Source organism: Crocodylus siamensis, chromosome 8 (assembly GCF_052110815.1).
Source record: "Crocodylus siamensis isolate JL-2025a chromosome 8, ASM5211081v1, whole genome shotgun sequence".
Lineage (NCBI taxonomy): Eukaryota > Metazoa > Chordata > Crocodylia > Crocodylidae > Crocodylus > Crocodylus siamensis.
Genome location: NC_143402.1, coordinates 73,813,875 through 73,837,703, shown reverse-complemented (window position 1 = coordinate 73,837,703; position 23,829 = coordinate 73,813,875). Strand labels below are relative to the sequence as shown.

Here is a 23,829-nt window from a genome sequence, read left to right as displayed (position 1 = left end):
TACAGTACTACCACGAGGGTGGACAGGAACCTGCTATGTTGGAGTAATTGTACCATCTTTCTTTTTGTTACCATCTGAGGTTGGAAATAAGCTGGGAGTCTCTTTGTATGATGATTGGAAAAGAGCCAAGAGAAGTATTGATGTAAGTTTGACACAGGGTGGCTCCCAAAAGTGGAAGGAGGATGAGTGGCCTCCTCAGAGGATTATTGAGTATTATGGACCAGCTACATGGGCTAATGATGGAAGTTGGGGTTACCGGACACCAATTTATATGCTAAATAGAATCATCCGGTTGCAGGCCGTCTTGAAAGTAATTACTAACCAGACTGCCACTGCTCTTGAGTTGCTGGCTTGACAAAGTTCCCAGATGAGGGAAGCCATATACCAAAATCGAATGGCTCTAGACTATTTACTCGCAGAGGATGGCGGAGTCTGTGGAAAGTTTAACCTTTCTAATTGTTGCCTCCAAATAGACGACAACGGAAAAGCAGTCTTAGAGATTGCCAAAGAGATTAGGAAAATAGCCCATGTACCAATACAAACGTGGGAACCCACATGGAGTAAAGACTGGTGGTTTCAATTATTTGGAGGACCCTGGTGGAAAAAAGTAGGATTTGTGCTTTTGTGTGCTCTGACTGGTTTAATTTTTATCCCTTGCCTTATTCCTTGTCTCACTAGATTGATAACCACTACAATAGAAGGAATGCAGGTCGCAGCAGTTCCTTTGAAAGCACAGACTGTAGCAAAAGTCATGGTCCTCAGAAAAATTCCTCGTAATTATCTTGATATGCCCAAATGAAGTAAAGATCAGAAAGCATCTTGAGGGGGGATATTGTTAGAAATATTATTAAAAATGCATTATCAATAAGTCTTGTTAAAACAGCGCAGCTGTCAGCCCTCCCTGGTGAGAGAACTGGGAGAGCTACTGAGAGCTCTTTGTATTAAGGTATCACTCTCTCTTTGTTTTGCAAAGTTACTATCTCTTTGTTACAGTAAAGCATATACTCCTCAGCTTTTCTCATGCAGATAAGAGTAAATTGCAATTCTAGCCTTGAAGCAAGGAAAATTCAAACTTTTGTAACCTCAGGTACTTTCTACCCATGCGCAATGAATTAATACATATAAGCCTATCCACCCCGCATACTTAACTAGTTAATTATAATACACATGCGACGCATGATTTGACGTATTCACATACATGTTTGTATGAATCGGAAATGAGTTGTAAAAGTTCCTCCTTCTGCACACGTGGTCAGGAGAGAGGGGATAAAGCCAGCTGGGCAGTTTCCCTCGGGGGCAGCAGAGTGTTTGATCTTTTGTCTCTCTCTCTGACCCTATTTGCAAATATATACCTTTTGTGTTGCTAATAGAGTGTGTCTGTGGCTGAAGGTTTTTTTTCGCCTCCCGAGAAACGAACCGCGATTTTTACATCACACAAATGAAAGCTGGATAGAAACCAACTATAGAGTTGCTAAACATTTTCCAGCAGGACCTTTGCAGCTGGTTGTCTCTTGTTATAGCTCAACAAAACAAGGCCGGACACGGCCATGGGCAAACTGGGCGGCCGCCCAGGGCCCAGACAGAAATGGGGCCTAAAAATGGTCATTTTATAACTATTATTACCATAATCTCTGGCGAAGAGGGGCCCAATACAAAAAGTTCTCCTGGGGCCACTGGGAGTCTAGGTACGGTACTGCAACAGTCATTTTGATGGCGTGATCATTGCTTTGCACACACGGCCAGTATACATTTATTGCGTGATTCACCCATTTCTTGTGTGAGAATCACTTTGCACACACGGCATTTATTATGCAATTCACTTGTTTCTTGCATGAGAATCGCCTTGCAGGCATGACCGGCCTACATCTATTGCGCGATTCCCCCGTTTCTTGCATGAGGATCACTTTGCAGGCATGGCCCGTCTACACTTATCATGCGATTCCGGTTTCTTGTGTGAGGATCACTTCACAGGCATGGCCTGTCTACATTTATTGCGCGATTCAACCATGAATCGCAGAATATAGGTAGCACGTAGCCGGCAACCCAGAGACAGCCCCTGCCACAACGAGGATGCTGGTGGCTGGCACCTTGACCCCATCCCCTCAGTGGACAAAGCCATTTTTCGCTGGGGGCATCCAAGCCGCCCTCTAGCCCGGAGGGAGACCCTGGGGTCACAACGGGCAGCCCGTAGGACGGCCCCCCGCCCCCGCCTCATTGACCTGCCCCTCCCACAGATAGGGGGCGCTGCACTGCGCCAACGCCTGGCGCGCCTCTCCCCACTGCCCATGCGCGGAGCCTTCCCCTCCCAGCCAGGACGGAGGCTGGGCCCCACGTGACTGCCCCAACTCTCGCGAGAGGTGGCTAGTGTCCAACATGGCGACGCTGTGTGAGGCGTTCACGCTCTGCGGCCTGGTGGCCGGGCCCGGGCAGGGAGTCCTGGGGCTGGAGCCCGCGCCGGGGGCCGACCGGGTGCTACTCACGGACCGCGGCAGGACGGCCACGCTCTACAAGGTAGCGGCCTGGCGGCGTGTGCCACGGGGGAGGTCCCGTCCCTGCCGCCCCATGCGTGTGTGCGGCCTCGTGTGTGCCGTGAAGAGTTGCTGCGGGCCTCCTCCCGCGTGCACGCCGCGGGAGCGAGGAGTTGTGACTCGTCCCGCGGTCTGCCCTGCTGTGCAAGACGTCGCACACGAGCCCGTGACTTTAAACATTTTCAAACGTTAAGGATGGGGGGGGCGAGAAGTCTGAATTTTATCTGAGCAGACAAGATGCTTTGGGTCAATCCGACATCTTTTATGAAACCACCTCAGATTTTCTCAAAAAATCTGCCTGTGTCCTTAGGCCCTCACGGCGACAGCCTCTATATTCCTGAATTTATATCACTGGGACTTTTTATTTTTCATATATAAAAACACTTAATTTCATCTTGACTGGAGGGTCATGGAAAAGTTCAACAAGCAATCCTGGTCTCCCACTCTGTTTCGCTCTTCGGAGCATGGGTTGCTGCCTCCTCTGTACGAAGGGACCTGAATCTCCCATGGGATTTTCTTGTTGCTGCAGTTGTGAGTGGCCCCAGCTGTAAGGGCCTGTGTTGACTAGGATGGTTTGTGCCGCAAGTTCCCAGATCGGGGAAGGAAACGGATGTACAATGCCACATCATTTAAACCAGGGTCGGGCAATTATTTCGGGTGGAGGGCGGCTGACTGAGTTTTGGCAAGCCATTGAGGGCTGGGTGACATGCGGCCCAGGAGCAGATAATTAATTTTCTAAATATTTTAGGGGCCCCGTGGGCTGGATAGAATGCCGCGTTTTGCCCACCCCTGATTTAAACAGTAACAAAATCTAAATCAGGATGACTATTTGAACATCGCAGGCCAACTGATCAAATGGCATAAAAGAAAGCTGAGGGAAAACATCGCAGAAATGTTAGTAATAATTTCTTGCATAGCTGACAGCTGTTTTGGGCAATATATGGCCTAATTGAGTGGTTCCCAACCTTTTTAGATGGCACGCTACGGACCTGCAAACTGGAAGTGACCGGTGTACTGCGGCCCAGCAGCCAACCCTTTTTCAGGATGAAAACCAGTTGGCTGCTGGTCCACGGTATGCCGGCCACTTCTGGATTCCTGGTCCGGCAGCCAAACCTTTGTGGCCTGGGGTAGGGAACCTCTGCCCTAATTCAAGGAGTGATGGTAGCCAAACTGCCAAGTAAGAATGACCATAATACAAATAAGTTAAACTTCTAGGGGGGTAGATAAGGGACAGAAACTAACCGCAATACACAACTTCAAAAAGGGAGACTTAATTAAATAAGGTTAATTAAAAATGCTCTTGGATTATAATGGATATTACTAAAACGTACAAAAAGTAACCTTAAAATTCATGGAGTTTCTTACTGCATGTAGACTGCCAAGAAGGGAACAAGTAATACAAAAAGTAAACCACTATGGCTAACTAGTAACATTGAGAAGCTTATTTCAGCCCCAGAAAGTCCTTCCAAATCTGGAAAGAGCTGATCCTAGTGAAGTGAGGGATTGGACACTTAAATTATCAAAAACCTCCAGACTTCTTACAGTCATGACAGGATTTGTAAAAGATGGTAAAGATGTGCCAAGGCCTGTGGTTCTTTCCTTAATGTTCAGGACCAGTATAACTGTTAACATAGAGGAAAGATTAATCCATACCTGTCAGCTGCAATGTTTTTAACACCTTCCTCTGAAGCACCTTGTACAGGTCATCATCTAACACCGTATACTAGCGTTGATCCAGTATGTCAGTTCCTATGTTATCACTTGAATAGGGAGTTAATGCTATTTTGATTAACTTATGTAATATTTGAATGAATAGGGAGTTAATGCTATTTTGATTAATTTATGTAATATTTTCCCTTCTTTGAAGGTATATATCTTTGTATCGTATGTGAAAGCTGAAAAGTTACTTTTAGCATAGCTAAAATAATTATTTTGACTTCTCTAGGTTTCAGATCAAAAACCACTTGGTTGCTGGTCAGTCAAACAAGGTCAAATGATCACATGTCCAGTTGTCTGTAACTTTGAAACTGGGGAATTTGTTGCTGTTCAAGATGATAAGGTGAGATTTATATTTCTCAGTGTTTAATGCTATAAAGTCTTCTGAATGAATTGCAAGTAAGAAGGAAATTAGTCTTTAGTTGTGATTTATCTGTTAATTTGCATAGCTGGAAATGCCTGTTATTCTTTCACATCAATGCAGCTTCTCATGTCAAACGGAAATCCAAATCCTGGAGCACTTCCAGGATTCTTCTAGGATTTGGATCACCTCCCCTCATTGTTTCATTGCACCTACAGTGTATAAGAGGGTTTGTGTAGTCCTGGGACTGGACATGACTTTTAGCTCATACATTTTGGTTGGAAGAATCAATAAAATAATAAATGTTGACATTTGGAAATGTCCTGATTTACATTAATATGCCATGTAAGAGGTTGGAATAATTCCTAACTTCATATATCCTGTTTTTAGCCCTCTTTTTCTCTTCTTCTATGTTTTAAAATTTTTACTGAGAAAATATCTGGTACCATACATACTTCTAGTGAAGGATTCTATCTTTTGAACACTTCCTCATGCCAGTTTAGTACATTTAATGACTGGAGTGTCTCCTCCCTTTTTCATTCTGTCAGTATTATCCTTGACCCCATCCCTTCCCACATCCTGCTATTACTATTTTTTTCTGTTTCCTCCCTTTCAGTCTGTATTTATCTGACTTCTGTTATCCATCTGGAATGCTAATAAGCCTTCTGTTCTCAAAAATCTTTCCCTCCTTCCTTTCAAACTCAAGCTTACTAAGGCTGTTCTTTATTCCTGACACCTGAACTCTTTTTTTGTCTGGATCTTCTCGGTTCCTCACCTGTACAAACCCTGTAAAAGTGAACTCATTTAAATCACTCTTTGTGAATTCTGGAATACTAGATTGATTGATTTTTAACTAATTAGTATTTCAGCCGCCTGGGTGTTCTATAATGAGATATTGTTTATTTGTGCTTTTTAAGGTTTTACGAATATGGAAGGATGAAGATGTTAACTTGGATAAAGCATTTAAAGCAACAGTAAGTTTTTTTGTTTTTAATTGATTAATATTCATTTTAAAATTAGAATTTTGCATTTTGGGTGAAGAAGATGTTAGCTTTCTTTGTTTGCAGTCTTAATTTGTTTTAAAAGATGTTTAAGAAATTTCTCTTAATAGTATCTTTATGCTGAGATGGAAAGATTTTTCTTGCAAATTCTAAAGATTTCAGCAAATGTTTAGACTTAAAATGATTAGCATGATTAATAAGATCTTTTGCAACAAAATCGAATTTATAGATACAGCATTTTTTAAGTTGGTGAATTAAACTTAAGTATATGTTTTGACACTACTGCTGTGAATAAGTAGTAGGCAACTCATCTGATATAGGAGTTCTCTGTTAGAAAAAAACTTTGCAGTTGGGGATATTGCTGTAGCAAGGTCTGGTTGGCTGTGTTGTGCTGAGTACAACTGGTTGTTCTAAATTGTAACTTACCTGATGTGATTTAGAAGTATGATAGTGCATAATCAGGGATCCTGGCTTTCTCTGTTTAAAAATTGCAAATTCTCTGATAAAAAGTCCTCAGTTCTCTTGGTTAAAACCCATAAAATCCATGTTTTTCTTTGATTAACATGAAACACCACCATATTTATTTTATTGATATATTTACAGTTTTAAAGCAGCTTGGAAGCCTGTCAGTGCCTCAATCATTAAAATAAAATAAATTCTAAATGCCTATATATTTTGGTGTTTGATTTTTGTTTTTTTAATCACGGAAAATCAGAGCTCCTTCTGCCCCCTTCACTCACCAGGATGTGGATCCAGCTGTGGCTGTCCCCACTGCTTTGTGGTGCTGAGCAACCCTGATATGCCAGTGTCCTGCCCCTGCTGTTGTCTCTCACTCCCAGGCCACAGCCCCCCCAGGCCTGCTGGTGCTCCTCACTCTCAACCTGTAGCCCCCTGTTCCCCTAGCCCTGCTGGAGGGGGGGCCCCAGCTGCCACCATCCTGACTGGGCTAAAGCATGGTAACTCCAGTTTGTGTGGGGAGTGGCAGAGTAAGTCTAGCCCCAGTGTGGACTGGAGGGAGAAGGAGCCCTGGAGCTCCTGTACTGCACCAGTCAGCCTGGCCAGGCCCCTCCCCACCCAGCATCTCCCAGTTGCCCCACCCCTGTGAGTACAGGCACCGGCTCTGCCCAGCCACGCAGCTCCCCACTGCCCCTGAAGGGCCCCCCCCCCACCTCTTCCCCGATTGGAGGGGCACCTTCCCCCTTGCCCTCCATGTCCTGCTGTAGCCCCAGCACATGGATACCTTCCTCCAGTGCCAGCAGGCACCCCCCACACACACACTCAACCCCTCTATACCCCTCTGCCATGCCGCTGCGCCCCCCCCCCCCCCCGACAGTCCCCAGACCCTGGCCATCCATCCCCTGCATCCCATAGACTTATCTGAATGCAACTGCTGGGACTGCTCCCACTATGCTGCTTGGCTGTGTTTTGGCCACATGCATGTGTGCGCGCACGCGCACATGGTGCCCTCTACCTCCAGTCACTCTCCTGCCACTCCCCTCAGCCCTAAGCAGCTACTTGTAGGCTGAAAGACTGCTAGCTTGCAAGGGGAAACATGCAGTTTCCTGTGGTTTTCTTTAAAGAGGAAAATCTGTGTTTTTCTCCTTTAAAGGAGAAAATCCACCTTTTTCTGCAGCAAGCGGAAAACCTGGATCCCTAAAGATGATCAAGTGGAACAGAGGCTTTTCTAGCATTTGACTCAGCAGTGAGATCCCTGAAGGGACAGGAAAGTAACTTATAGTACTCATCAATGTTTCAGAAAACTGGCACTTACTGGCACTCTGCAATAAGGAATCTTGTAATTTCTTATTTTTCTCTTACTGGGTGGTGTAGAGCTGTGAGAGGGGATATAAATTAATTTAATGCAGGACAGTTGGTGGGGCAATGAATTGGGGGGCACAGAATAAACGCATAAAAGGAATGCTTCTCTTCTTTAGCTGTCAGCTGATGTATATAGAATACATTCACTTCCCCATGTGGAGCCATTGGTGCTGTTCAGAGGCGGCGCTGTTCGAACCTTAGATGCGCTTTTAGCAGCACCACAACAGGGAATTGAAAACATTATTTTGGATGAAGTCATTAGGTAAGTGACACAAATTTGGAGGGCTAGCTGCATAATCCGATAAATTGATCATACAGTAGAACCCAGGTAATTTGTATCTGGGTAATATACAGCCCACTTAGTTTGCAGGAGTTTGCCAAACTAAGGAGAAGCTGCTTAGCTCTTTTCTGTGGCTTTTATCACTAATTTTTCACTTAGCTGGAGTGCCTCAACAGATCTCATGCAGTTCTTTGCATGATGTGGCTATGTATATCTCAGGCTAGTTTATAAATCCTCATATTCTCAGAGACATCAGGAACAAAACCCTGAAAAGAATTTGGGTTCTACTAAATTTGAAATGAGTTGTCTGTCTTTTCTTTGTCTTACAGTGCATTACAAGGATCTGCTCTCTTCCCTCATAAAATGTCTTATGCAGTAATGTTCCTCATAAGGCTGTATCATTAAACACAAGGATATGTATAAAAAGATTCTAGCAAAATTAAGTAACAGCTTAGGTTGAAGATAGTATATTAGAGGCTTTATATCTACTGGTAGTACATCCAAAGTGTTATCTTAACTGTTTTAAGTTGTTTGTCTGATGAGGAATATTTGTGCTATTTGGAGCAAAAGATAATTGTATAGCTTTCTCTTTTTAGGTGGAGTGAAGTGTTTGTGGAAGCTCAACAGCCTGTCTTAATTTTTACTACTGAGAAAGTGAGTGTTGTTTTATGTTAAACTTGTTACAGGAGCAAATCCTGTGAAATAATCGTGGAGTTTAAATCAGAACTTAAACTCTTTCTTCATGTCTCTTGCTTTATTTCCTAAATAACTACTTTTATTTAAAATACGATAGTATCTCTGTCATAGCTATTTCATTGAGCTTCTGAGTGGTCCTCTGGTAAAAATGGAGATTTAATTGAAGAATCTGAATATGAACAGTAATTCTAACAGCATCTTAAACTTTGTGTATACCTCTGCAATTTTAAAACTGTTGTTTTCTTGTTGATTTTTTTTCTAAGTTACTTCGGCTCAGTCTTTGCTCCATTTGCCAAAATGAGAATTTTTTTTTTCCTCCTCCAGGATAGGGATTATTTTGTATATGTGCAGAAGTTTAACCCAAATACCCTACACAAGTATAAGATTGAACAAGAAGAATCTTTCTGTCCATTGAGTTTTACAGCATGCGTAAAAAACAATCTTGTCACACTTCTTTGTTTGTGTAAGTCTTATTTTATAATGGGGTATGAAAGTATAATAGCTTAATCGGTTGAAGCATGCAAATTGACACATTTGTGTTGTTTATGAAGTGCTGTTTAATATTGTAGCTCTTATATTAAACTCCAGAATGTAGTGGCATTAATTCAAGCTACCATGAGTTCTCATGTTCTGAGGGCTGGAAAGATTTAATCCTGATCATAGTACATGTTGCACCATAAGATGTCTGTAACGGGGGTGTCAAACTCACCTGAGCCAGACTGAGATCCAGACTGTGGGGCTTTTTCTGGGGAACATCCATAGCAGCAGCAGGTCCAATGGCAGAGGTGGGAAACCTGGAAGGCATAGCCTTTACTTGCCCTCTTGCTACCAGTTGCCATGCTTGGAGTCCCTGAATTCTGTGGCAGGCTCTGCCCCCAAGTTCTGGTGGGCTGGTTGGGAGGGTTCCACAGGCTGAATGCATTCCATAGGCTGTGTCTCTGATGTCCTTGCATAAGGAATGCACATTACTTGAAATGTCAGAAGTCAGTTTAAGCTTTTTGTTTGTAGATTTTGATTATGTTGTTTAGCTGCAGTTTTGGAAAAACTCGAGGGTACTGTTTGGGCACAATTGTTAAAAAGTTAACTTAATGTAGTGTTACTCTCTCTTCCAACAGATTCCAATGGGTGTGTGTATAAAGTTTTGATGTCACTGCAACAAAGTGTCCCAGAGAGAGAGCAAGTTCTGCCCAAGTCTCTCCTACTCAAACTTGTAGTATCAGGCAGTGTACTAAAAGGAACTTCATTTACTATTCTTGATAAAGATCATATTGCTGTCCTAGGATGTTTGGATTCATCGCCTAATGTTGCTAAAGGTGACTCGAAATTAAATTGTTTTAATAAGTTCTGAGGGAGAATTCATGTTAAGCATATTGATCAGTTGGTGTAATCTCCATCCTTGGATGTTTTTTAAGAGAAGGTTAGACAAACACTTGGCTAAAATGGCTCTATCTTGAGCAGGGGATTGCACTAGATGACCTCTTGAGGTTGATTCAGTCCTGTTTTTATATAATTATAAGCAGGAAAATGTTGGTTTGGGGTTGTAGTTCATAACAAGTCAGGAATGCTTCAGCTTTTGTCAACATCTTGACTATATGGTCAGTTCTATGCATGTTGTATTTCAGGTGAAACAGTAGTGCTATGTTGGTTACTGCTGTAAGTCTTGTGGAACTACACAAATTAGTGCCTTGTCGTCCAGGGGCCAACCCCTTTAGGATGTGTAACAAATGGACAGACAAACAAGAATGAAATTTACTCTTGCTATTGAGTTTCATTTTTAAAACTATACTGGTAGATTCCCTTCACATTCCATAATGTGAGAACAAAGGTGGGAAAGTAGCAGTTGTACTGCAAACAGACCTGGGTGAAAAGTTTGGTTCCTCTTGCCTTAAAAATGAATGTCTGAAATTTGTTTTCCATTTCAAGTTGGTATGAAAAGCCAAACTTGATATCTTCCGTGGGACTGAAATTTTGAAACGCTTAAAAACAGTGAAACACAAGGAACTGGGAACACTTTTGCCATTTCAGAAACAAATCATTCTGAGCTGGTGAGCAAGGAAGACATAGTGGTTTATCCTGGGTAGGTGGCTTGCCAAATGGCCAGCTAGTAGGCAACCTCCCTGTTTTTCATCTCATCAGTCCAGTTAAGGTTCCACCAAAAAATACTATTTCTAGCAGCTCTTAACTTAAGGTTTTGTTAAGAAAACAACCTTCTTTTCATCTGTCAGCATGTTTTCTGTTATTTATAAAGATTGGCTGCATTTATCTAACTTGTTATGCACATTCTGGAATGGAGCATTTTGTTTCCAGAAGCTTGTTTGTAAGTAAAAACAGCAAAGCAAAAATTCATATTTCTGCCATTTTGAACTAACCGTGTCTCTCCACCCTCTCTCCTCCTCTCTCTTTCTGTAGAATGGTTAACTATATGGAATACAAAGTTTCAGACATTGCAGACTTCAAAAGAACTGTCAGAGGGAACCACTGGACAAGTAAGCACTAACTTGTTTTATGCGTGGAGCTATAGGTTTCAATCTAAGAAATTTGCTTTTTCATGTATGCTGGAAAAAAAATGTATGTGGGCAACAGCTGGACTTTTGTTCAGTGAAGCTTGGGAAGGGCTGGCTAACAAGAGTGGGTGGCAGATCTTTTAAGTAATACATTAATTAAAAAAAAACCCCCGTAAGTTGTGAAAGTCCACGGTGGGGAGTACAGTCTATCATAAATTATAACTCAGTTAAATTGCCTGCTAAATTCTATGGAAACTAGTTGAAGTTACAGTAGAGGGCAATGGCTGATGGAAAACTAAACTCCTTATCAGTTTTTAAAATCCATTTATAAGATTGATTTGTTGGTGCAGAAATCAAAATGGGCTTCTATGTCTACGAGCAGATAAAGCAGTGTGCTTAATATTTTGTAGCTGTGGTGTTACGGGGAGAGATTTTTTTTAACACATGGAAAGGTGCTATCTGTAGTAGTATACAAGTGTGAAACTTCGTCACTGGCAGCTGCTGTTGGAAAGCTCAAGGATATTCAAACCACAGGTAAGTTTCAATATAAATATTTGTTTAGCATATTCTTTCAGTTAGTATATAAGTCTTGTCTACATTTATGCTGAAAATGACACACACAGTTCTCTAGCTTAAAAATAAGCAAGTAAATAATTGGGATGATCCAATAATTGGTTTTGAAACGGTTTGAAAAGTAGCATAGCTCTCTCCTGTTCCTTTGTAAAAATGTTCCTGAGTATATACTTCATTCATGTCAGTGGCACAAAACATAGTATTGGTGCACTGAAACTAATGTCTTTATAGGCCTATGTATTCGATGTGTTTTGTCTGAAACTTTCCTTATTGGTTTTCTTTTTTAGGCTTGACAATTTTCAGTATAGAGAGTTCTCAGTATAGGTTCCTCTGGAAAATAATGAATTGTGGAGGCAACTTGTTTTCATTGCTATTTTCTACATTTGGCAAACGCTGTTGAAAGTAACATGTAGGCTTAATTAGTATGTGAAAGTCTGGATAGACTAGAGCAACTTGTCCTTCTCCTTTTGTCTAATGCAGCCTTTGTAGTGAGCAAACTCTGGGAAGAAAATATTTAATAATCTTAAATAGCCGTTTATTGTTATGGTGAAATAAGTGCAATTGGAATTAAATTTTGCCAAAAATTTCTTATTCTAAGAAATCACTTATCTTATCCTAAGAAATTACTCAGTATTAAAGAACTATTAGAAAATACCTAATAGAAATAGGACTGATAAGATTATTGTTTGTTTCTATTTTTGAGGGCTCTTTTTTGTAACTTATGGAGGCTTAATTTTGCATTTGCGTAGATAGGAGAATCATGTCTTCATTTGTAAACTGGAATGTGCTCCAAGAAGAAGACCTGGCTTCTCTACAACCACAGCAGTCTGTACCTGCTAAAACTGAATCCAGGAGGACTGTAAGTTTGTCTTAGAGTTATTTTTCTCTCAGTGTTGGTGCTTTAATATTATGGATGAGAAGTGAATATGACTTCAGGATTGGCTGTGATGGCTAATAAGTGTTTCTAAATCTGGGATCTGAGATTTTTTTGACTCTCAGAGGGTGAATTTAATGCCTGAAAGAAACAAATAATATGTTCATGCCATCCTAGTCACCGTGACAAAAATTTAAAATATTTTATGTCTGCTTTGGCCCTGGGGAGAGCAACTTCTTTGTTTTTTCCTTTAATTTCAGTTAAGATCAAGGAGGAGTGTTGCTAGTAAAGTTCAATCAGGCACCCTAACAGCTGAACAGCTTGTATTAGATATAAAGGCAAGTATATTTTAAATATCCTTCCTTATTAGAATCTGTCAAAATGTAAACCAAATGGCAAATCCAGTTTTGTCATCTTACGTTCTCTTATCCCTCATCTTTTTTTATATACAAATAAAGTAGAACTAGGCTTGTTGGAGAATAAAACTATTTACTATATAAACAGTGGTGCTCAACCTTTTGGCCCCTTGAGCCAAGTGAGTGGTATGGGGCTGGTCTGTGGGCTAGATGAGGTCCATGCCCCCAAAGAACCTGATGGTGTTTAACACCGAAAAATGCAAGGTTCTCCACCTTGGGAGGAAAAACCTGCAGCACCCTTATAGGGTCGGCAGTGCTACGTTGGATAGCACTACAGAAGAAAGAGACTTGGGGGTCATCATTGACCACAAGATGAACATGAGCCTCCAGTGCGATGCTGCGGCTAGTAAAGCGACCAAAACGCTGGCTTGCATCCATAGATGCTTCTCGAGCAAATCCCGGGACGTCATTCTCCCCTTGTACTCGGCCTTGGTGAGGCCGCAGCTGGAGTACTGCGTCCAGTTTTGGGCTCCACAATTCAAAAAGGATGTGGAGAAGCTCGAGAGAGTCCAGAGGAGAGCCACGCACATGATCAGAGGTCAGGAAAACAGATCTTATGATGACAGGCTGAGAGCCATGGGACTCTTTAGCCTGGAAAAGCATAGGCTCAGGGGTGACCTGATGGCCACCTATAAGTTTATCAAGGGTGACCACCAGGATCTGGGGGAACGTTTGTTCACCAGAGCGCCCCAAGGGATGACGAGGTCGAACGGTCACAAACTCCTGCAAGACCGTTTCAGGCTGGACATAAGGAAGAATTTCTTTACTGTCCAAGCCCCCAAGGTCTGGAACAGTCTGCCAGCGGAGGTGGTTCAAGCGCCTACATTGAACACCTTCAAGAGTAAATTGGGATCCTATGACCCCAGCTGACTTCCTGCCCTTTGGGCAGGGGGCTGGACTCGATGATCTCCCGAGGTCCCTTCCAGCCCTAATGTCTATGAAATCTATGAGATCCAGACCACACTGCCCTCTCCCTGGCCCTTTGTGCCATAGTTGGGATCCTGTGATCCTGTGCTACCTGCACCCAGTTCTAGTTGCTGGGATCAGGGCCCCATAACTCCACACCACCCAGACCTGTGGAGAGCCTCATGGGCTGGATGGTGAGGTGCCAGGGTCTGAGTCTGGCCTGCAAGCTGGGCGGGCTGAACACCTCCTGTTATATAATTATGCAAGAATCATTCAATACTAAATGTGCATAATACTATTTTAATCTAACATTCCCACCTACCAGGTATGTATTCTCACCACTAGGCTGCAGTGTGTGACACTACATGCATATGACTTCTAGGAGTGTAATTTTTTCAGTAGTAGCTTGTTGTTTTCATTGTTTTAACCAGGCTAGAAGTAGGGTGGCGGTGGTGATCTTACTAGTTCGGATTCTGAAATACCACATCTCTCATTCTAACCAGTAACAACATGGTAGTCATAAACCTTCTAGCTCTATCACTTCTGAACTGGGGTAGTATTGCTCCTTTCCAGGACTCTTCCGAAAATGTTATTGAAGAGGAATTGAAGCACTTCTTGTCAAATGCACAAATGGCAGATTTCCAGGCTACGATTGGGTGTATAATGACAAATCTTCTGAATAGATGTAAAACCGAGCCTACGTTTTACCCTCAGAATTGCCTGGTACAGCTGATCCAGACACGAGGGCTCTCGTACAGGTAATACACCTCTTTTTAAACATGCATCAAACATGGTTTTAACTGTTCAAAAATTAATTTTCAAAAATGGGAGTGTAAACTCCCAAACCATTTAGGTGCTTTAGAAAATTTTATCTTTGAATCTTGAATCTCTGGATTCCTTTTATCAAAAAAAAAAGGCAATTTTCCCCCAGGACTTGCAGGATTTTCATAAGATCTCACTAATTTATGTATGTCCTAATATGGGCATTAACTTTTAATTCTGTCTTGCAGCTTATGTCCAGACTTGATGGCAGTTGCTTTGGAGAAAACAGATGTGCATTTATTGCAACTTTGTCTGCAGCAATTCCCTGACATTCCCGAATCAGTTACTTGTGCCTGTTTGAAGGCATTTTTAAGGTAAGTAGGAAGCATACTATTGTTTTCTTTCTGGTTAACAAAATGCTTGGGTATGAAGAGTGCATTTCTAAGATGCACTGCAGAGTCCTAAAGGTATGTTCTGATGGTTCAGAAGTCAGACACTATTTCAAGAGCCTCCAGAAACTAGAGATTGATTGATTCCATAGTTCTTTTAGAATGTCCTTTATCAGAAGACTACACTGAAGACCCGAATTATTGTCATACTTGTAGTTTGATTGTCTGCCAAAGGGGAGTGTCACAATTGGAATTACTATTGGTACTATTAAAGGTGACCTCTCTGATACAGGTTTTAGGATGACACTTGCTCAGTTTTGCCTATACACAGAGTTCTATGTATCACACCACTATATGTCACCTTTACAAAAAGTGTTGAAGTAGTGAATTTCTGTCTTTAACATTACATGTCATAGATAACATTGTTAGAGCAGGCAAGAATGACTAGTGGAAGTCTGTGTTGTATAATATGTACCTCATAATGCAAGGATCCATATGAGCTCATTTAAAACTAAAGTGAGCATCAGAAGCAGTCTAGCCATAGTGGTGCGGAGCTCTACTTGTGCTAATTTTACTTTTTGTTATGTTAGCTACCCTATCTCTACACTATACCACATTCTGCAGCATATACGTACCTTCAGTAGCAGTTCTAAAAGTTGCCCGACTGCTTCAGCATCCATCTTCAGTTGGGTTTTTCCAGACTGCCTTAAAGAATTTGTTCTCCATAAAGCATTTAGTCATCTTAGGTTCTCCACATGGTAAAACCACTGTAAGAGGAACAAACCTGGAAATATATTTTTCTGAAGTGTGGCCCATACTCTTTTGCTAACGAGGATAAAGAGAGGACTTTCCTGTCCTTGAACTCTTTAATGGCTTGTTATATAAATGTTACTAGGGATATATACCTAGCAAGCAAGCTTGTATAGCTTCAGCTGGCTCTCGTGAGTTTATAGGACAAACTAAGCATATGTAACACATTTTAAGTTGATTTTTTTTAGCGTCCAAAATATTGCTCCAGTTTTAACTAAGTTGGTCTAAATTAACAACTTAAATGGATTCAAGTGAAAACTAGCCCTTAGTAACTTCTTAGCTACTATATTAAAAAATGTAGTCCTAGAAGGTGACATGTTACGTCTACCTGTGCAATAAATCTGTTTATTACAGGAATTCTACAAATGGTTTAGATTACCAAAACTTACTGCATGGAGAATCTCATCTAAAATGAACTAACTCCATTTAAAATATTCAAAAATATTGTTAATATTAGCAGCTAGTTGCTTAGAAAATTTGGAATATACCAAATTTTGGAAAAATTATATCTGTTTTTAGAAATAAGCTATTGTAGAATCAGATACATGCAGGAGTACCACCAGTTTAAAAAATATACAGATATTAAGCATTTAATATTTTTTCTGAAATTCTTTCCTCTCTGTAGCATTAGTGATGACAGCCTTGAAGGAACAAATGTGAATTTAGATTCTGTAATCTGTTACATTGATATTGCTCACAATAATGAAGTGGAAAAACAAACAGGAACTGTGCAGAATGGTTTCAATTCTGAAATGCTGGAAGATGACATCTCTGATATTCAGTTAACACAGAAATCCCATATGATGGATTCCAGTGATTTATGCCCTGTTGGACCACAAAAGGCAGCACTCCTGTATCCTTTGTAAATATGCATTTCTAGTATTAAATGAATTGGTATTTGCTATCGGCATTGCTCCAGAGTCTGTTTCGCCTGTTGTAACCATTAAAACATTCTTGGTTGAAATACATTGGACTTAACTACTTTGGGTGCCTGTACACAAGTGCGGAGGGTGCTCCGACGTGCTGTAATTGCAGCACATTGGAGCAGACACAGTTAATCAAGTCTGCTGGAGAATGGTAATTGCCATGCTCCATTAGCTTCCCACCTCTCGTGTATCAGCATCCATTCGTTTCAAAATGGTGGCAGGGGTGCTCTATCTGAAGCTCAATTGAATGAGCTTTAGGTAAAGCGCCCCTGCTGCCATTTTGAGTGCAGGGATGCCGATGCATGAGATGCTCTAGGGTGCTTTAATTAGAGCGGCTCTCAGAGGCACTGTAAAGTGCCTCCCCCCACCTGTAGACCACAGACCACGCATATAGATGCCCTTTATGACCAATTAGTTAAAAGATATGCTTCATATTCATGCTGAAATAATATTTAGAAAAAATAAGCCACTTTTCTTTGGATGTGTTGTACTAGTAAAAATTTGGTCTGAATGTTAGTTTTACTGCCAGAGTATTTAACATTTTTTTTGGCTAGCAAAGGGGGTTACTGCTTCCACGGTAGAAAAGAATTCAGAGTAAACCACAGAACTTGGTCCCTGAGACATAAGTGTATATATCATGACGGAAGTGCAAATACCAGAGAGAAGGCCATTTGGAAACCAAAACAAGTACTTCTCCCTAAAATCCAAGAAAACTACTTCATGGGTTTTTTTAAAGCTGTATTAACTATGGTACAAATACATGGTCCTTTTCTCTGAAGTTGTTTCCTTAATAATCCTACACAGAAATGCCATTCTTCGTTCAGCATACAGCGAAACATTTCTGTTGCCTCATCTGAAAGATCTTTCAGCTCAGCAAGTTATTGTAAGCATGTTATACGCGTTAGAACTAATTAGTTTAGGGCTTTTGCTAAGAATCAAAAAATCTACCATATTCTTTGACTGGATTCCAAGTCACATGGACTTTGTTTTAAATCCATTGGTTTATGAGGTCCAGTAAAAATGCTGTCAAACATTCTGTTTGCTACGTAGGGTATGAAAACTTTAAAGTTTAAGTGAATTTTCACAGAAAGCAGATGCTTTTGTTTTTCTTGAATATAATTCCTAAAGTAACTTACTTCATAATCTATCTTCGAAACTTGTAGTTATTGCTTGAGATAAAACTTATTATCTGTATTTTAATGTAGAGTGATCATATGTCCCGTTTTAGCTGGGACAATCCTGGATTTCAGAGGCTGGTCGTGGCTGTCTTTTGGGAATTATAATGGGCATCCTGGAAACACAGGGGCACAGGACACAGTTTGGCCAGGAATCAGAGCAGCACAGAGTGCCTTGCAGGCACAGACGGGCACCGCTGCCTGCCCAGCATGCAGCCCCACCCTTACCAGCTTGTGAGAACGGTGGGGGGAGTGTCCAGATTTCCATATGAGCAGCCTATTTTAATAGCAGTGTCTCTAAGTCACTTTATTTTGCCCCCTTTCCTGGGTTTCTTTCTTGCAATAACAAGGGACATATTTTAAATAATTGTGAAATCATTCATTGGTTGAAGGTAGTTAATAGCATGTATATTACTAGAAGCAGTTAACTATGTGGAATTTATTTATTAGAATAAACAAATACTTTCACTTATCTTGTGTATTTGCATATGTTCTGTTGCCCAGATTCTTAAATTGTTCTTATAGAAGTCTAGTATTGGACCAGTTCCTTTACACTGGTTTTTCTTTTCTTTTGATGGGGGTGATCAGCAATAGAATCTTATGGACAGAATACTCTTGGTCTGACTTTGGTTGTCCCCAAAATTAATGTGTTTTGTTATTGACATCAGTAGTAGCAATAGTGGGCCCTGTTTTGAAATTTAAGGTGGATTTGGGTATTCCTTAAATGACAGTAATGTGGATCCATCAGTGCAGAGCTTGGTGCGAGATCTCTTAGAATGTGCTCAAAATGCACGATTTCATGGATAGTTGAAAACATTCTAATACCTAAAACTAAGTAATTGTTCAGAAAATAATAGCTATAAATCTGTTTAAACTGCTTAAAAAATAGACATTTAACTGTTTTTCTTTTTTAGCTCTTTCTCCGGTATTTGCAGTACTTATTTCAGAAATGTAGTGAAAAAGTTAGTATGGATCTTCCTGGTGATCTTTGTCCAACCATAAACCAGGTGAGATATTAGCATTAAGGATTACTGTAAATAGAACTCGGGTATTATAAAAGTATGACATTTATCAACTAGAAACTGATCTGTACTTCCCACAGTGCTGTACAGACTTGATTACACGTTAACGGATGGATGTCTTTCCAAAGTTGCATGAAAGACATTTTTCATGATATGCGGGCAAAAGGGCTTTTCTGCAGACTGAATCTCAATATATGTGTTTCACTTGAATCTTTGTAAACTGAAATCCTTGTGCCTGATTATGTACTTTAAAATACACATGTGAAGATGCTGACTTGTTGCATTTGTTTTTCAGATAATGGACTGGATGTGCCTATTACTAGATGCCCATTTTACAGTTGTGGTGATGCTACCAGAGGCAAAAGGATTGCTTTCTAACCTCCATAAGTTTGTGAGGGCCCAAGTAAGTTATACTTATGTTAATAGGGATTTAATACCATAGAAATGGATTGTAAATATAAATAATAATAAACATTGTAAAATAACGATCATAAAGCACGACTAGGAAAGCAAAATATTATTACCTAAAATCAAAAGACTACAGTCTTCCATTCTCTACAGCCACAGGAATAACTGTCTTGTAATGGTCCTGTGTTTAGTTAAAATCGTTCAGACTGAAGATGCACCCAACCATTGTGAATTGCTGGCATTATTTTCATGTATGAAAAGAATTATTGTGTAAGCTTTATAACATAGATATTTTCAATTTTCTTTTTAGGTACGATTTTACTCTGAACTCAACAAGATTGAAGGAAGCCTGCAAGAGCTACAAAGAATAAAGCACCAAAAAGACATTCACTTATATTCTATCGAAGTGCTAGAACTTGTTTGAACTTTATACACATTATTCATAAACTTATATTTTATGAATCTCCCTGTTCTTATAAGAATTTATTTTCTCCATATTGGGGAGGGGTGTGAGAAGCTGAGCCTTTCTGTGAATGGTGCTCTGTAGCTACACATGGTGATGGATGCAAGTTTGAAGCCTGTGTTTTAAAGAAATCATCTTTCCACTAGAAATTATGTTGGAGAGTTACTAACCTAAGCCGCAACTACCGTATGAGGAAAATATGTTCACAGTAATAGTAGTATTCACAAATGTGATTTTTAGCAAACATATGTTGGTAAAATGACTTCATAAATATGGTCTTGGTGGACAGTTCAATATATGAGAAATGACAGTATTAAACCATACAAGAATTATTCATCAGCTATATTTATAAAGTGGAGAATGTTTAAATTAGTGTATAAAATTTTTTTAACACCTTATGCTTGGTTTCCCAATCTGGATCTTGCTGGCAATCTGACTGTACAGGTTGCAAAACATGATACATATGGAGTAAAGATAACCAATTTCTCATCACTTAGATTCTGTTCTTTTTTTCCAAAAGACAAAAATGAGGTTATTAAGTGTCATCAGGTTCTTAGCAATCAGGTCTCACGGTAGAGGTGATAGACCAGCTAGACCACTCTAAACCAATTAGATTTTTGCAAAAAAAAATCTTTAATTGCAAGCTTTTGGGCACAAACACCCTTCATTAGGCATAGGAGAAAAGATTGTAAAAGTTATCCGGGGTAGAAATCGGGTTCTTACTCTTTTTATGAGGTTGGATCCTGAAAAGAGCGCTTTTCTTTCCCGATAGAATAGTGCAGTTAAAGAATAGTGCACAAAGAATTTATTATGCTGCTTTCTTCATTTTTTAAAATACATTTTAAGTGTCTGATTTTTTTTTTTTTTTTTTTTTTTTAGGAGGTTTTGATAGCTCCACCATTTTCTCCAGATAAAATAGGGAAGAATCTTATTTCCCTTGTCCTTATCCTAGAGCAAATCTTAAAAGTACTGAGATAACTTACTCTCTCCTACTACCAGCAGAGGCAAGGATTACACTGTAAGTTCAGGGTCATCTTGGTTCTCTGTACATATAATAAGAGCTAAATCCTTTGATTAGATATTTCATCAACTCCTCTTTCCCACTCAGCTTGGAATTGTGGACAGATCAAGCTTATTGCAGTCTGCATTGTTCCCCCCCCATTTTTTTAAATTGTGCTTTCCTTGCTTTGGAGCCTGCAAACCTACCTCTGAGAAGGCAATATGAGGTAGGATGGTCCAGAGAAGGATAGGCCATTGAACTGTGACTCATTGACCTAGGTGCTGTTTCCTTCTCTGCCCTGACATGCTGTGACATCTTGCACCTGATGCTACACCTTTGTCCCTCTTTTTCCTACTGCTGTGTTCTTTGAGGTGGGGAATGTCTTGTTTGCACAGTACCTAGCATAGCTGGTTACTTAACGGGCCTCAAGGTACTGCTTTGAGAATCTGAAGCTTTTGGGTGTACCTTTTGCCTGAGGGTTACTCTTGCATTCTGCAGTTGAGAGCCAATAGCTACTTTTTGGGCAAGAAGCATTTGATTATTTCTGTCAAATGAAAAGGAGGACTCTAAAAATAGGTTATAATCCTGAGGCAACCTTGAGCTGATGAATGGGGGTTCTTTTATTCTCAGTGAGAAGTAACTACCTATTGTCTTCCTTCCACAAGTTTGTGTAGTGTTTGCTGGACTAATACTTAGCTGTACTTCTTAAAATCTCTCTATTTAAAACTTTAGAAGCATTCTTGTATCCAAGTTTTGATTCCTTTCTTGCACCACGTCAAGTGCATGTATAGCGAGAGGGCATATTCAAGAAAATCTTAGGAGAAGCCGGTTTAGAGTCCAGGGAGAAAGGCAGATGGAAACTGCTCTTAAAACTTGGCCGTCTAGGAAGTATGGCGTAAGTAGCCTTGGAGAGAGGCTTCAGCTGTTTGCCTGATAACCAAATGTGAGAGAGATTCTCTTACCAAGGGGTTCCTTAGTACCTGTAGGGTTAGACTTGCAACCAAATGAACAATGATGCATATCTTACTCTAAACAGATCTCCACCCTCTCTTAGCTAAAGCTAGAACGTAGTCGATCTTCTGATTTGAGGATCTCAAGTATTTACTTAGATCTTAAGAAAGGAATAACCACTCAACCAGAGACCAGTAGTGTACAGTCTAGTGTACATATATTTGTCACTGAAATGTCAAAGGGCTAGATTATAAACGTGCTGAACTTTGCTGGTACAGTTTTGAATCCTTTTTAGGATTAACCATAAGTGATTGTGATCTCTCTGTTGATCATGAGAATATTTTCATAAAAGGCTCTATAGTATGATGTAACTTAATTAATCTTACTGTGGTACTGAATATGATTTATTCTCAAAGGGTCAGCATAATTACACGTGACCAGCTTTCCGTGTTCCTGGAAAATATACAAAGAAAATTTCTCTCTATCTTTACATCAATACTTTGGGTTTTGTACAGTTAGAGTGGCATTTGGTATATATGGGACACTTTCTACACTATACCCTTGCTTTAAATTTTAACTCTGATGGTTCACTGTCTAAAATAAAGAATGTCTGGTCACCCTTTCTGTTAAGGATAAATTTATAAATGGTCAATACATGATAAAGTGCTATGGTTATTTTATTTATATATGTAATATATATACACACACACACATGCACACACTTAAGTGGAAGGTGTTCAGATTTACATACAAACTTCTATTGGATTTTAACAACTGCTGAAGAAAACACTTCTAGATTAAGACTTCTGGTATAACAGGACTAAAAATCTTCAGTTTAGCAAAAGCTGACATGAGCTAGTTGAAAATGGAACAAGGAAATTCCTCTGTTCTCTCTTGAAGTCCAATGCAAACCTGTAGTGAGGCTGGGTGGGAAAAGTCTTCTTATTTCAGACATCGTTCTATTCCACATTGGGACTGGACACACATTAGGACAGAACTTTGAAACCGTAAAAAACAGATTTGCTTTCTTCACTAGCCAATAGGGCAAGCATTTCTCCTCCATCTCCTAGGAGGATGTCCTGGGATCAAGGCCTGTTCTTGATTCAGAGTAGGAATTTGAACCTCTGTTTCCTACAGGGTTAGGGCACTCACCTGCTAGTTGGCTAGTTTAGGGCTGAAAAGCCAAACTGTAATGCATTACCTTGACGCTCCAGAGTTGGAATCTTTCAGAAAATAGTGTAACAGTTAACTCCTTCCTTTTAAAAAAGAAATGGGGTCAATATTTCCATAATTTTAAAAAATGTACCTTAATCTCCTATGAGAGGTGTCCACCTTTGTAAAGCAATGGTATTGCTGAAATAGATTGTGTAATTAAAAATGCTTGTAATAATGGAAAAAATATCCTTTCAGTCTAGATCAAAAATTAGATGGTAATTCTATTAAGAAGTGGTCCCCTGAGAGAAAAGTGTAAATTTGTATAGTTGTAGATATGTTTATTCCTATTTAAACTGTTCATATATTGGACCTTTTTTAACAGTGAATTTTAAGTTCTTTGTCCTTGTTAGGGGCTTAAAGTATCCCTTAACTATGTCCATGCTCTGCTGAAATGTCTGATCTCTCACTTTTTTTTAATGCACTGTGAGCAGCATTCCATTGTTAGAGTGGCTTCAAGCAATAAACCTTGTCAAGCAGTACATATTACACTTGTTTTGTTTATCTTAATGTTGTCCAAAATATTAGCCAAGATGTTAGTATTCGTATCAATAATAAAATCTCAATTAAAGTTCCATGGGTCTCTTTACTTTGGATGCAGTAGACAAAGTGTAAGCATACTTGAGTATGCGTGTTTAAATATTTGTAACAGAAATGATATTTAAATGACATTTGCAATCGTAAGTTAAAAGCCAACATATGCATGAAAGTTATGATATAATTTGGAAAGAAGCTCTGACAGGACAACAAGGAAATGCATAATTTAAGTATACTAGGAATTCCCTTCTCCAGTGGGCACACAGCTTAGTCCAAGACTTGTTTTCCCACTACAGTTTAAACCAGGGGTGGGCAAAATGTGGCCTCTGAGCTGGATGTTGCCCGCCAGGACCTTCTGTCCGGCCCGCAGGGCCCCTCAAAATTTAGAAAACTAATACTTAACTGCCCCTGGCTGCCTGTCATGCAGCCCTCAATGGGTTGCCAAAACTCAGCAAGCGGCACTCTGCCCAAAATAATTGCCTGTCCCTGATTTAAACAAAT

The 23,829-nt window shown here is 40.1% G+C and overlaps 1 protein-coding gene across 1 annotated transcript; it reads left to right on the top strand.

Annotated features, from left to right (window-relative positions):
* The first annotated feature begins 2,342 nt into the window (after positions 1-2,342).
* Positions 2,343-23,366, top strand: NOL11 (nucleolar protein 11). The gene is made up of 18 exons (XM_090061076.1): positions 2,343-2,511; positions 4,474-4,587; positions 5,523-5,579; positions 7,541-7,686; positions 8,301-8,358; positions 8,725-8,863; positions 9,516-9,713; positions 10,810-10,886; positions 11,315-11,438; positions 12,227-12,336; positions 12,612-12,689; positions 14,247-14,431; positions 14,684-14,809; positions 16,260-16,487; positions 17,365-17,443; positions 18,650-18,742; positions 19,053-19,160; positions 19,476-23,366. The coding sequence occupies exons 1-18, from the start codon at positions 2,374-2,376 to the stop codon at positions 19,587-19,589; spliced, it is 2,172 nt and encodes a 723-aa protein (XP_089917202.1). The 5' UTR covers positions 2,343-2,373; the 3' UTR covers positions 19,590-23,366.
* Positions 23,367-23,829: the final 463 nt, after the last annotated feature.

Bases quoted from the DNA above. Each gene is read 5' to 3' on its own strand.
- NOL11 (XM_090061076.1), top strand. From the start codon at position 2,374: ATGGCGACGCTGTGTGAGGCGTTCACGCTCTGCGGCCTGGTGGCCGGG. The intron at 9,714-10,809 runs GTGACTCGAAAT...CTCTTTCTGTAG, and splicing joins ATCGCCTAATGTTGCTAAAG to AATGGTTAACTATATGGAAT. The intron at 18,743-19,052 runs GTGAGATATTAG...TTTGTTTTTCAG, and splicing joins TTTGTCCAACCATAAACCAG to ATAATGGACTGGATGTGCCT.